Source organism: Aulonocara sp. 'chitande type north' Nkhata Bay, linkage group LG18 (assembly GCF_057382095.1).
Source record: "Aulonocara sp. 'chitande type north' Nkhata Bay isolate Kocher_YH1m ecotype deep benthic linkage group LG18, A_spYH_male_GT1.1, whole genome shotgun sequence".
In the NCBI taxonomy this organism is placed as follows: domain Eukaryota; kingdom Metazoa; phylum Chordata; class Actinopteri; order Cichliformes; family Cichlidae; genus Aulonocara; species Aulonocara sp. 'chitande type north' Nkhata Bay.
Window position 1 is genome coordinate 28,429,651 of NC_141361.1, and position 14,762 is coordinate 28,444,412.

Here is a 14,762-nt window from a genome sequence, read left to right on the forward strand (position 1 = left end):
ATGTAACCCCTGCTCTGCTAACGTCATTTAAATATGTCAGAGATACTCTGATCTCACACATCGCTCCAAAGTGATTCAACTGCATCCAGGACTGAGGATGAAGCGTGTATAGGTGCTGCAAAAATCAAGCTGAGAAATGACAGCCTCATTTACTTGTTACCCACAGACGTCTGAAAGCCTCATCCAACTGCACACACACACCAGCTTGTGTTTTCTCAAAAAGATGCAGCCACATGCTCTCCTAGAGGAATTGTGCTGAGGGACATTGTATGTGCGTGCACTCAGAAAAAGCATTCATAAGTTGTCTTGTACTATGGAAGCAAAGCGAGTGCGAACAGACAAGTGTGAAAATCAGTTTGTCGGGAGAAAGAAGAGACTCTCCAGCCTTTAGTTTAGCTTACTTGGATCTGTGATCCAGTAAAATTACACACACTCACATGCACATAAACGTGCCTGACAATTTGGTTTACTTTTTGTTTTTTTCCTTGTCATCTTCATTACACAATCTAACTTGTTTACACAACTGTCACACAGATCCTGTTTGGTTGGGCAGTAAAGTTTTGTCTTTGCTGCCATCTGGAGGTGCAGCTTCATCCACGTTTTCTATTGAGAGAGCTGAACTCTCCCGCTTAGATTTCTTCTCCCAGAATTAACTGTTTAGCATTTCAGCCTGTTCGTATGACTGCAAATATCTAAAATAGCCAATCACACAAGAGCAGCTCAGTGAATGACACACATGCAGACATGGTCAAGACAACCGGCTGAAGTTCAAATGTATCTCTCTGATCATTGAGTAAAAAAGAATTAGAAAGAAAACGCACGTGTATTTTCATGTAAAGTACCAGATATGTAATCATATATGTGTTAGTGTGTGTGTGTAAAGAAAGAGGATGAGGAGCAGGTGAGCAATAAGTAAGACTTAAGGAGCTGGACAGCCCCAGGAACAAAGGTTGCCCTCCTACAGCGTGAGTAGTGAAGACAGCACCCATAAGGGAGCCACTTAAATACAGGCCACAGGGTACATGAGGGGTCTGCCATATAATCTGCTGCTCACACTGACTGGAGAGTCCAGTGGTTTTAGAGCAGGCCTTGACAGTGTTCTACAACTGATGCATGTAATAAAGACTGATGGGAGTGCAACCAACACATAAAGGAGAACCTTCTAATGCTCTCTATGAAGGAGGAGCAGAATATAGCGAGGGTGATTTGTTAAAAATAATTGAGCTTTCCCAGGAGATTCAGCCACTGCTGACTGCTTTGCTGTTGAATTTCAGTTATTTACCAAAGGCTGAGCCCTAATACTCGTACTCATCTACCAGCAGGTTCCCTCGTGAATCTAAATGACCACCTCAGCCAGTTCCCCCTATGTGTTAGAAAAGGTCCAGACCATCTGCCCGGTCTTTTTCACATTCAGCTCCAGGCCTGACTTACTCCACCAATCCAAAAGACAAATTAAAAAATAAAACTGGGCCTAAAGTTACAAGTTTTTATTTTTGGACTGTACCTTTGACTCATGGGGATTACTTCTACATATGCTGAGCTTATTACTTAGCACAAAAATGGGACATTTTGTACACACCTTTTCCTCAGTATCATTCCATTTGCAGCAGACTCTTATAACTAAGTCTCAGTACTTGGCAGCCATTTTATTGAACTTGTCTGTTGCCTGTCTGAATTAGCATTCATTTCAGGGCACATAAACTGAGGTGCCTACATACAATCATTGATCACTGCTTTAAAATGAACTAATAAACAAATAATGTAACAGTTTACCTACTCTGCCCAAAAACAACGCTTTAAAAAAGCTTTCCCCTGAAGGTTATATTGCTACCACAATTTTTTTCTTTTTTCTTTCTTTTTTTTGCTGTTGTAAATTCCCCCGTAGACTCGCTAACAATGACCCAAATAGCAAAATTTCCCACAGCCCTCAAAGGCAGCGTGAGAATAACCATTGATAACGAGCGCGGACGTGAACGTATCAATTAGCCTTTTGCTTTGGGAGACGTTACATTGATTTCGTCGTGGTGAAAGAGGTAATGTTTAAGATTTCCAGTTTGACACTCTTTATGTCCATGTCCCACTCGTTTGTCGTGATAACTGTCGCGGTCGGTCCCACTAAAAAGCGCTTAAACCGACACCTGCCGTTGGAAGTCGCGAGCTAGCTGATGCTAACCAGGCGGCGTCAACAACTGTTAGCTAGCGTGAGTCAACTGTTATGGGCTTGTTTAGGTTTGCTTAGGGCAGAGATTATCAACACGTAAATACCGAAGACAGTGGCAGAATACAGATGTTTCTAGCTTATTATGGTTAACTAACATTATTTGTTTAATTTCCAGCCGTGTCTCTGTTTGTAACACTGTTTATAGCGTATTAATATTAACGATAAAGTAACTGTATAAAGTTAATTCATTATATATGGACTCCAAAACAACTACCGAGTTGGGGAGTCTGTCGTTGTATAACAACCTCCTCTTTTAGTCACACTTTGAATTATACCGATGGTTGTTCTCTAAAGCTGCGTTGTGAGCGTGTGTGTTGGCTTCAGTGTGTACTTTTCTTTATTTACAGGGACTGATGGATTCCCCTCGGAAGGCTAAGAAGGCTAACGTGAATCGAGAGCCAAAGCACAGCCAGAATCAGTCAAGCAGGCCTCCTCAGAAAGATGCCTATGCCAGGCTTCTTAGTCAGCACCGCAGCAGCAAGTTCAGTTTGTATCTAGAACAATATGCAAAGGATTCGTCCTCTCAGAGAGAAGACAACGGGCCAAGCCCACAGCTCAAAGCCCAAAGTGACAGGGTCAGCATACCAGCACGACAAAGGGACCAAGTGTTTAATGATTTCTCTGACTCAAGTGACTTCTCCCCTTCCTCTGTGAAAAGTAAAGGAGGAGAGAGTTCATTGTCTTTGTACATGGAGAAACTAAACACTCGCAATGTTCAGCAAGACTGCGAGAGGAGGCAAGGTGTGTTTGATGGGCAGCGGAGGGGGCAGAGAAGAGATACCGCCACAAGCCACGACGGAGACGTTGAGTCTGGGGAGGAGCTGGGTTCTTTAAAACCAAATGATGCAAAGAAACACCAGAAGCAACAGCGAAAAAACAAGGATTCGAACAGAGATGTCGTCTCAAAAGAGGCCGATCAGCCTGGTGGACGTCTTCAGTCTCCTAAGAAGTCAAAGAAAAAAAATCTGCCAAAGCACCCAGAAGATGAGAAGATTAGAGAAGGAACATCAAAGTGTGGAGTTGATGTTCAGATGTTAAGTCCCAAGCCTCCTCATGGTCGTGATAAAAACATAAAGCAGCCCAGAGGTGAGTTGTGGCTTACCATTGTAGGGATTGTACTTTATGATCATTTAAATTAATAGTGGCTTTAATTACAGAACTGTTTGTTTTTCAGCTTCAAATGCCAATTCTCCTGCTGACAAGGGTAAGAACAAAGGAGGCAGAGGATCAAAGAAGCAAGTGTTTGATGCTTACATGACCTCTGAGGAGGTTTCCCATGGTCTTAAAAGAGGAGAACTTATTCAGGTATAAGCATGAGTTGGAAGTTAATTTCTTTCAGTATTGATGATCTTACTCGGTAATAGTCAAGTGATACAGACAGAAGTTTCATCATTTTATTTTCAATTTTATAAATGCATTTTGATCAGGTTCCTAAATCAAACGCTCAGTGCAGAAATGACATTGTTGAAGCAGTGGTTATCTGAAAAAAATGGTTTGGTTATTTTTTTCTTTGTCTTTAGGGTCAGCTCAGAATAAACCCCAAGAAGTACAATGAAGCTTTCATTCCGTCTCCTGTAAGTTGGCGTGGCCTCCCATCAAACAGAATGAATTTGACACATCATGTTTTGCTGCCTCAGTGACCTTGTTTAATTCAAAATATTTCTTTTTCTGTTCACAGGATGATACACGGGATATATTCTTAGATGGAATTGTTGCTCGCAACCGAGCACTGAATGGAGACATAGTAGTTGTGCAAGTACTGCCTCGGGAGCAGTGGAAGGTAAACGAATAATATTTCTGGTGACGTATATGTGCAGAATTCAAGTTTTTTTTTTTTTCTTATGAAACACTCAGATTTTAGGAGGTACATAAAAACTTTTGTTGATGCTTTTCAGCGAAAGTTTTTTGGTGGCAGACATAATTGAGAGAGAAGCATCTTTGAACAAAATGAAGTCAAGTATTGAATTGTTGTTCTACTGGTGTGGGCGGGGTCTGAATATGTACTGTCTTTATACGTTATATGTTTGCATTAACTCAGTTTTTAAAGGTATCCAATAACAGACTTTGTTTTATACACACTTGTACTAAGTTTTAATATTTTTTTATTTTGCATGTTTTTATTTATGGGTTGGGGGGGTTTTGGGGGGCGGGTTTGTCTGTTTGTTTGAGGGGTTTTTTTGTTTGTTTTTTGGAAGGTTGTGAGGTCAGATACTGACTGTGAGGGTGCCAGCGAGTCAGACACACCCACTGTGCAAACAGCTGCAAAGAAGACAAAGAGCACTCCCAGTTCTGCTGTTAGTGTGGAAGAGCAGTGCAGCGACCGGGATGAACAAAACAACAAATATCAGAATATATCAGGTAGTATAAATACACTGGTCACTGCAAATAATTATAATTAATAGCTGCTGTATCACACATTGCACTTATTCTGTTGCAAAGCAATTCAACTGTACACGTCATAAGTTCCACCTTATTTATACCAGGTTCGACTCAATTTGAGCTTCATTACATAGAAGATGGATAAACTGAGGTTATAAAGAGATGGACACGGTCACCAACAATACTCATGTAGGCTGAGGCAATTAAAACATGCTCGGGTTTCACTACAGTCTCCAAAAAAGCGCCGAAAAAATGCTCCCCCTGCCGTTACACCACCACCACCACCAGTAGCCTGAAGTGAGGGAAGGATGGAGCCATGCTTTCATGTTGACATAATTGCTAACATATCAGTAGATTTCCAGCAGCTTGTTGCATTCATGAACCAACCCTTCTCATTTGTCTGTATTTGCATTCATGCATGGAGTGGTTGCACATAACTTCTACAACACACCAACGCTTACCCTACATGACATTAGTAAGATTATTTATTACTTCAAAGGCAGGATCAAATGGAGCGTAGCATTCAAAAAGCAGAAAAACGAGACCTCGACGTGAAACCCAAGTTAGACCATTATTTATTGGTCTAAATTGAGTTTGTGTATAACAACAAAAGTCTGTAAAGTACAACTAATACCTGTTAATATTTCTCTTGATGTGATGGAATTAGGAGAACGTCTGGGAGAACCATCAACACCACGTTCCAATGGGGAGATACTCCAAAAGACAGCTAAAGTGAGTTTCCATCACATCTGTTGCATTGAATTTTTAAACTAACAATTTCTCTTCCTTTTCACAAACAAAACATTTAAAAGGGGAAAAAATCATCTTAATGCAGTTTTTTTTTTTTTTTTTTTTTTTTTTTTTTTTTTCCTCCTGCTTGAGATAAAGCAATTACAGGGCTCTACAGGACTACGTTGTATGAGTTACAAGTTTCCACCAGAATTGTATCATTTGCCTAACTCGTGTAAATCTTTTCTAAAGCTACTCCAATCCTATGCTAAGTTACTGCAGTAACAATATTCTAAATGGGCCATAAGTTCTAGTTTTCCTTTAGCAGTGATTTGTCACTTCTCAAGTAAAGGACCGCTTTCAAAGCGATCGCTTCCCTTGCAATCTTTCTACTAGGTGGTTTACATTGTTGAAAAGAAACACTCAAGAGCTGCCACTGGCTTCCTGAAGCACTTGCCAGACAAGCCCTTTGCCTTGTTCTCCCCTGTGGACCACCGGGTGCCACGGATTAATGTTCCCCTTGCTGATTGCCCTGAAGATTTTAGTTCCCGTCCGGGTGACTACAAGAACACCTTGTTCATCTGTCGGATCACAGACTGGGCAGCGGACAGCAATTTTGCAGAGGGGTAAGTGCTATAGTCGAATAACCCGGGGAACTGTTAACTCTGGTTTGAGAACTCTGCTGACACACTAAATCTTTTCCTACAGTCGACTAGCCAAGTCACTGGGACAGGCTGGAGAAATTGAGCCGGAGACGGAAGGCATCTTGATAGAGTATGAGGTTGATTTTTCTGAGTTCTCAGACGAGGTGTTGGACTGTCTTCCCAAGAATCTGCCCTGGACCATCCCACCTGAAGAGATGAGAAAGAGAAGAGACCTGAGGTAAGACTTTGAAGCCCAAATACATTTGTCGTTTTTCTTTTTTCTTTTTTTCTTTCTGTATTTTATGCATCTGCATCTGTTTTTCTGTCAGCCTTTTGCTGATTATTTCATAATTCAATGTTTGTGATGTTTAGGAATGAGTGCATCTTCACAATTGACCCAGCAACTGCCAGAGATCTGGATGATGCCCTGTCCTGTAAACAGCTGCCAGATGGTAAATTGCTAATGCTCAGTGAGAGTGATGATGTCTGACAGGGGTGGATATAGCTCAGAAGGTAGAGCAGGTCATCTACTAATTGGAAGGTTGGTGGCTGCTCCAGTCTGCATGCCAAATATCTTTGGGCAAGATACTAAAACAGTTGCTCTGTGATGCATTCATTGGAGTATGAATGTTAAATAGAAAGCACTTTCATAGGAAAACCATAGAAAAAAGTGCTTGTGTGAATGAGGCAAGTTGTATAAATCGCTTTGAGTCCTCTAAGTAGAAAAGCGCTAAATAAGAAAAAAAACGATGGTCAGTGATTATCATTGGTCATAAGTATCCTATTCTATCCATAACCTGTACATAAAAGATGGATGTAGCTTCTGCCTCTGAAAAGGGAAGCCAATCCAGAAATGCCTTAAACCTGCATTCTTGCTAATGGCCACTAGGCGGCGGTTCCTTTGCTTCCAACCAGATTATTTTTATTTTTTTTAAATAAATAATTAAAAAAATAACTTTAATAGAAACTATTATTTTAGTAAATATGGTCCCCATTTAAATAAAGAAGGTGGATAAAGCAAGGTTTTATGGTGGGCCAAACTTCTGACTGAAGTTTGTCACTGGTATACAATGGGACTGTGTATTTCTGTGACCTTCCTTCTCACCTCCAACCAGTTACAGCAGATGACTTACACACCCTGAGCCTGGTACTTTAGGAGGTCTTCTCCTGTTAGAAGGGAGTTTTTCCAACTGTCAAGTGCTTGCTCATTGGAAATCTCTTTGATATTGTAAGATCTTTATTTTTACAGTATAGTACAACTTGACATAGGTGTTCTTTTGTGAACAAGCATTGTAATAATACATTGAATTGAAACTGTACAATAACTACGTGCACCTTCTATTATACAGTCTGTTGTCCTAATTTTTCTGTCTGTGGCAGGCAACTTTGAGGTGGGAGTTCACATTGCTGATGTGAGTTATTTTGTGGAGGAAGGAAACTCTTTGGATGTCATTGCCAGCCAGAGAGCAACTAGTGTCTACCTGGTTCAGAAGGTAAGTACTCCCCGAGGCTTTTTTCCCCGTGTCATTAATTCTCAGTTGTCAGGGGTTCATTTAAACTGTAACTTTTTTAAGTTCTCAGCCCTCAGTGTCTGTCTCGTCACTCTCCAGGTGATCCCCATGTTGCCTCGGTTGCTGTGTGAGGAGTTGTGCAGCTTGAACCCTCTCGTCGACCGACTCACTTTCTCCGTTATTTGGACGCTCACACCCGAGGGAAAGGTATATAAACTGATATAAATGCATCTGATGTTGTGTTGTTTTTTTTGTTATGTTTTTTTTCCATTGGCCCATCTGTTTGTTTCCGCCTTACTTGTCAGATTTTGAATGAGTGGTTTGGCCGCTCAATCATCCGCTCTTGTGTGAAGCTGAGTTACGACCATGCTCAGAGCATGATCGAGGCCCCTGAGAAGATGTTCTCTGCTGAGGAGCTGCCACCCGTGGACCCCATGCACCCTATTGATGAGGTCCACCAAGCAGTGCTCAACCTTCACACTATTGCCAAGAACCTCAGAGCTCAACGTTTCTTAGGAGGAGCGCTCAGACTCGATCAGGTTAGTGTTGGTTTGTTCTTTGGATTATGAGAGGAAATACTGTTGTCCTTACTGTTACGCTTAGTGGATGTTTGGAAAATATGTTTGTGTATATACAATGTTTTATTCTGGACCAAAGGAACTGGCTTCAATCTTAAATTACTGCAGTTTCTTGTACTGAAGTGTATTTTATGTTTAATGGTTTCAGCTGAAGCTTTCTTTCACTCTGGACAAAGAGACAATGATGCCTCAAGGTTGTTATATTTACCAATACAGAGACAGTAACAAGTGAGTAAAAAGGACTTTTCTTTTTAATCAGTGCCTGAATAATCTGTCAGTAAATTTAATGACAGATGGGTTTTGTTGGGGTTTTGTTTTTTTGTCTCTGTGCTGTTTTAAAATCTCAGTCCTATCACAGTCTTTTCTCCTCCTTTGACTGTTAATCTCTCATTAATAAAACCTGTTCTCCAGGTTGGTGGAGGAGTTCATGCTGCTTGCTAACATTGCCACAGCCAACCACATTTACCGCAAATTCCCCGAGTTGGCCTTGCTCAGGCGCCACCCTCCACCCAAAGCCAAGATGATGGATGAGCTGCAAGAGTTGTGTGACCAGCTGGGAATCAAAATCGACCTGACTTCTGCCGGATTATTACACGTCAGTACTCATAATGCATTGGTATCCAATTGCATTCAGGGTTTGAAGTTCGGTTGGAGTAAATTGAAAACCTTCTTTCTTCTTGTTTAACATGCAGAAGAGTCTCAATACTGCTTTTGGTGATGACGAGTACACAAGTGCCAGAAAAGAAGTCCTCACCCACATGTGCTCCAGACCAATGCAAGTTAGTACTCATAGTTAGTACTAGTATGATTTAGAGCAGTAAAAAAAAAACCCTGTTTGTATTAGTTTTGTAGTGTTTATCTTTAACCTGGTTCATTTGTCTATCCCAGATGGCGTTGTACTTTTGTACAGGAGTCGTGAAGGAGGAGCAGAATTTTAAGCACTACGCCCTCAACGTTCCTCTCTACACACACTTCACATCACCCATCAGGCGCTATGCTGACATCATCGTGCACCGGCTGCTGGCTTCTTCACTAAGTCTGTCTCTTTTCCACAAAAGGCTCTTTCAGACAAATGACAGAATTTCTATTGTGTGACATTTCTGGTTGACAGTGAGGAGAAAGGCACAAAAGAGCCTCAAACATCGCTCTCAGTCAATGTATTGTTTGTTCTTTCCTTTTGGTTTTTTTACTAAATAAGTAAAATGTATTTATAAAGCACATTTAAACACCTTTCATTGATTAAAGTGCTGTAACAAAGCATGTATATCTCTATACACACGAGCATGTAATTGCACTGAGCAAGAAAATCAGTGTCACTTAAATTTGTGTCCATTAATTCTGATACTCATGTCTCCGCTGAATATTTGTATACAGAATGTGGGCCTCGAATCAGCCTGTCAACAGCGGAGGTAGAGAAACAAGCGTCACACTGTAACGACAAGAAGGCTTTGTCCAAGAAAGTCCAGGAGCTCAGCTCAGAGCTCTTCTTTGGAGTCTTTGTGAAGGTGAGTAACCAGATCACAACTCTATTGGTGTTTTTTCCAACTCTAATAAACACTGTGTCAAGATTATAGGCGTAAACATCAGTTATGAAAAAAGAAATTCACAAAAGTGTTCAACAGTATACAACGGTCCCTCGCTATAATGGGGTTCACCTTTCGCGGCCTCGCTGTTTTTCAGATTTTTTTTTTTTGGTGTGCAATTTTGCATGCTTGCTATGCTATCAGCTTGTCAAATTTACATAAATCTTCGATCGCTAGCAGTGTGACTCTGAAGTGCTGTACTGTATGTTTGTAAGTTTTCTCCCCGACAAACACAACAATGTAGATAAAATGTTATGCACCGTCAAAGGCAGAGGAAGATGCTAACCATCGCACAAAAAGTTGAACTTCTGGATATGCTAAAGGAAGGTAGAAATTACTGTATTTTTTTTAAGATTATAAGACGCATTAAGTGAAACAAAACAGTCAGATAAGTCAAACTTTACTCAACTCATTCTTCTTGCTTCCTCCACTTCGGTACCATTGATTCATTAATGTTGAATTCTCTCGCAGCTGCTCTATTCCCATGTTCTGGACCTGAAAACAGGGTTTGATCTTTGGTTTCATTCTATAATACTGGACTTATTTTTATACGAAGGTTTGAACTACGAGAGTGTTTTAAAAAAGAAACGTGTGAAAATGTTTATGCCTGTCTAAGAAAAGTGTGTAAAGTGTGTCGTGGGGGGTTTTACAGCCTTAAAACATCTCTAATAACTGTAAAAACTAAAGCTGGCTACTTCGCAGATTTCACCTATCGCAGGTTATTTTTAGAACGCAACTCCCTCGATAAACGAGGGACCACAGCAAAATGAAATGATAAAGGGGCTTGCTTGGCTCAGGAAGTAGAGCTGGGTTGGTGGTTTGGTTCCTTGGACAAGATGCTGAATTCTGAGTTGTTCCCAGTGTGTTTATTGGAAAGTGAAGGTGTGTGAATATTGGCAAGCACTCAGAATAGAAAACAAGTGCTTGTATAAATGAGGCATGATGTATGAAGGCTAGAAACCAGCCCATTCACCATTACTGCTCAAATTCAAAAGGTCAAAGATAAGAACATCACAACACAGGAGCAGATTTAGAGCAGAGTTCATTACATATCTTTATATATCTGTCCTGGTGGAGGCAAGAAGTGTTGTAGATTTTTAACATCTTAACAGGAAAAAAAAGTAGTAAACCATAACCCAAACCAGTGTTTATTTCCAAATGTTTGGGGTTTTTTTGTTTTTTGTTTTTTGTTTTTTTTATTACCTGTCTTCAGCTAGATTCCTAAAATGTGAAACGAGTTGAGACTTATTTTCTTAAGGCTAGTTTCTTAGGCTAAAGATTCTTTGTATTTGCATCCACCACACATGTTTTTGCAGGAGTCTGGCCCACTGGACTCTGAGGCCATGGTGATGGGGGTGCTGGATCAGTCCTTTGATGTGCTGGTGCTCCGATATGGAGTTCAGAAACGCATCTATTGCAAGGTCAGCTCCAACAATGGGTTTTACAATGTGATTTTGTTTTTTGTTTTTCATCAAAGATACCAATTTATTCCCAAGTCTTAATTTTTTACTTTTTAGTAATTAAGAGATTATGCTTTTGACTGTATATAACTTTCAGTTCTTTGCAGTTCTTACCATGCCTTTGCTCAACACTCATATCTCACTCGGGAGAAAGAAATGAGACTGTCGTATGAGAGACAGAGCAAAACAGAACTGTCACTTTATTACTTTATTAGAAACAGCTGAGAACTGTTTGTTTCCAACTTTAGTCTATCACTGGCTTGGACGCATTCCGCCATCGTAAGGTGGGGAAGAAATCCGAGCTGACACTGCTGTGGACTGCAGAGTCCCCGGAGGATCCGCCCGTAGAGCAGGTGAGAGCCACAAACATGAGCCGGTGACTTTGTGTACTCAGGAGAATAAATGCCAAAGCACTGTTAAGCACCCCACATTTATTTGTTTTTGTAGACTAGTAGAGTAGTGTAACAAATTTTGGTTTGCATGATTACAAAATGTCTTTGAAGCCAGTTGACGGAGTGGAATGAATAAATCAGAATTTCTTGTCTGTTCAGGTCATTTCCGTCTTCACTTTAGTGGAGGTGCAGCTCAAGTCGGATGATGCGCCTCTGAAATACAGCGCAGTGCTCAAGAGACCCGAAGACAGCGCATCATAAACGTACAAACACTTGAATGGAAGTCAGGAACATTTTCTTCTGTTGGTTGCTAGGAATAACATTTTATAGAGTGTAACGTGGAAGCAATAATTCAGTCAGATCTGAGTCCGATTTTAATTTCAATCTTCTCCAGTTGTGTTTTTTTTTTTTTGTTTTTTTTGTTTTTTTTCCCCCCATACTTTTGCAAACTTAATGCAAATACCTTGAATGTATGCATGTGGTCTATGTTATAGGATGTAATATTTTTAACCTGTTGTCATACGGGACTTTGCTTACAGCTGTCCTGTGGCTCCGTTCCTTTGTGGAATCAATGGAAGAAGTTCAAAATCTATGGTAGACATACTACGTGGCTTTAAATCTGAATTAATTCAATATTATTTTTTGCAATTTAAGATTCCAAATTGAGCTCTGACTCAGGTCTGACGCTGAAAGAATCAAGGCAGCAGTGAGTTCTATTTTGCTGTTGATGGTTTGGTGTGACTATAACTGCTATACACATTCTAATATGAGAAATCTGATTTTTAACCATTTTTATTTGAATGTTGATGAGCGGCTTCCTGATGTTTGAGAAGAAACGATGGTTTGTGTTTTGCTAGGCATTAGATTTACCACACCAGTGACTTGTGACCTGCTCTGGTTGTTTTAACTTGTTGCCACAGTGAAGCTTCACAGGTCAAATGCAGCTGTGATAGCAAGGTGTGACACCTTGATTAATTCATATTATCAGAACATGTACACTAATATTCACATGTAACAACAAAAAAAAGAAAAGCTGAGAAGTTTTCTTTGGATTCTTCTGATGTTGTGTAATGTCTCAGTCATTAAGTAAAGCTCACAGGACTTTTCTTTGCTCTACTTTGTGAAATAGGAGCAAACGTATTGCTCCAATCCAAAGAAAGTTCTTGTTGTTTTTGGACTGGAGCGATATGATTAGACTAAGCTTTTCTTTAGTCAGGCCAAAGCTTACCAACTCTTTGTTTTTACTGCAAAACACAGGGATGACCCACGTGTGAATTGCTGCTAAAGATGTTGACTGCCTCGAGGTCTTAATGAATTATATGTTTGCTCATGTGTGGTTGTGTTTTTATGCTGACATTTGATTTGGTCAGCACAAATGATTAATGTACCTCATTGATATTTAAGAATGTCAGCCTTCCTTTTATCCGCTCAATTTAATTTGATCGAACTGGGACTGAACTCTGGAGCAACTGCACATTTTTAAATGGAGTGTGGCCCCACTTTTTCTTTGACTCAGTCCTTGTGCCTCAATTTAGTTCTCACACCTGATTTTGATTGAACTGTGTGATTAGCTGCTGTATCTGCACACTTTCTCGTCTGTCAAATCCTTTTTCTTTTTTTTTTTTTGACAGATCTAACAGCTGTCTTTTTAAATAGAAGTGTTTAGTTTTACATGTACAGACAGTACTTTAATTTTAAATCCATGGGTACAAAGCCAGTACAAGCCACTGTGTTGAAGAAGTAAGATGTCTGACAAAGTTTCTTGTCACATTTAAATGAGGCAAACATTAAAATCCAGTTTATTTGGGTCTCTGGTTATATTGTCACATGTAACGTCTGGTCAGTATTCACTGTGCAGTGATGATATGCTCTGTACTTCCTCCAGTGCAATATATTTGATTGTGTTTAGGAAAATACAGACATGAACTCTAAACTGTGTTTTGTTGTCTGTAAATTACTTTTATCATGCCTGCTTTTTTTATTTTATTTAAATTAATGGTTGTAACTAAGGAAAGGAACTTCTAGTCAGACATTAATCAGCTGCTATTTTAGGGTCCATTAATATATCACCATTAGCACACAGGCACTGCCTGCTTCTGTTTAGTTTATACAGCAAACGACACAGATTTTTATTTTTTATTTTATTTTTTTTTAATTGCCAAGGAGTGTCTTAATTTGTGATAAACGTACTGCAACAGCTCAAAGATAAGATTTTGTCCACTGTAGTTCACCACCATGCAACAATTGATTACCCTGCCTTCATAAACTACTGATAGTGTATAGCCCACACCCTTTCCTTGGGTTGAATATGGCCTTTATGAAACTGAGGGGGGTTGTGGGCTTTTTTGTTTGTTTGTTTTAACGTTTAAATGTGTTCCATGAGGTAAAATAGACAACATGCTCGTGGTAAGTGTAACATTTGTTCAAATTTGCATATTTCCCTGAAACACTGGAAAGAAAATGAAAGCTTGACTATCGGAGTGAGTTTCCGAGAGAAAAATCCTGTATTAGTGATGATAATTAGAGTAATAAAAAATATAAAAACACTAAATGTGACAAAGGGTGACAGCGGGACAGTGCGGGATCTGTGAATAACTTGAAGGGGATCTAGGCAGGTATGGCAGGATGACATCTATATGATTTACTTTTATTTTACTCAGAAGAAACTTGGCTTGAAGGAAGGGGGCAGAGACCAAACATGAGAGAGAGAATGACCTGAGAGGGCCCAATAAAAAGTCAAGGATTATTTTGAATTATAGATCATGCAAAGCCGCTTTAGTGGAATCCGCTTCTATGTAAATATAGTCTGAAATCTTTATGATCGTTCCACGTTAACCTTTGTGTCCTGTTTGGATCACATTTGAGTTGTTTTGACACACAAGGTTTCCTCACTACTGCTTGGAAAGTGCTAGTAGTTTGTAGACTAGCTGGTAATGTTGATAATAAATGTGGGCTTTCTATCATTTAACAATGAAGACAGCGGCTAATGAGAGGGTTATACATGGGTGTCTATTAAATCCCAACACTTTTTCCTTTTAATAGAATTTATTTTAAATCCTTTCTTGTATGTTTTTATGTTTTAAACGGGGCATGAAATTGTGTGAAAATGGATGTTATTCACAGAAAAATGAGTGTTATAAATCCTAGAAAATCCACCCTGTATTCTCTCTGAAACTTAAATTAATCATCCATTCATTTATGTCAGACTATTTATACATTCTAAGAAATCTGTAGGTCAGATTTACGGGTCAGCACTGAGGGAGTG

The 14,762-nt window shown here is 39.7% G+C and overlaps 1 protein-coding gene across 3 annotated transcripts; it reads left to right on the forward strand.

Moving 5' to 3' along the window:
- Nucleotides 1-1,883: 1,883 nt before the first annotated feature.
- On the forward strand, nucleotides 1,884-13,430 carry dis3l2 (DIS3 like 3'-5' exoribonuclease 2). Of its 3 annotated transcripts, none has more exons than XM_086271363.1 (21): nucleotides 1,884-2,033; nucleotides 2,569-3,307; nucleotides 3,396-3,526; nucleotides 3,742-3,795; nucleotides 3,900-4,001; nucleotides 4,417-4,579; nucleotides 5,268-5,332; nucleotides 5,726-5,955; nucleotides 6,038-6,211; nucleotides 6,346-6,425; nucleotides 7,354-7,466; nucleotides 7,584-7,691; nucleotides 7,790-8,023; nucleotides 8,211-8,290; nucleotides 8,474-8,657; nucleotides 8,755-8,841; nucleotides 8,951-9,098; nucleotides 9,437-9,567; nucleotides 10,962-11,066; nucleotides 11,354-11,458; nucleotides 11,657-13,430. In XM_086271363.1, the coding sequence occupies exons 2-21, from the start codon at nucleotides 2,575-2,577 to the stop codon at nucleotides 11,756-11,758; spliced, it is 3,129 nt and encodes a 1,042-aa protein (XP_086127489.1). In that variant the 5' UTR covers nucleotides 1,884-2,033; nucleotides 2,569-2,574; the 3' UTR covers nucleotides 11,759-13,430. The 3 variants fall into 3 exon arrangements, with proteins under 3 accessions (XP_086127489.1, XP_086127487.1, XP_086127488.1); XM_086271361.1 differs by lacking the exon at nucleotides 1,884-2,033 and adding an exon at nucleotides 2,065-2,201; XM_086271362.1 differs by lacking the exon at nucleotides 1,884-2,033 and adding an exon at nucleotides 2,206-2,306.
- The last annotated feature ends 1,332 nt before the right edge of the window (nucleotides 13,431-14,762 follow it).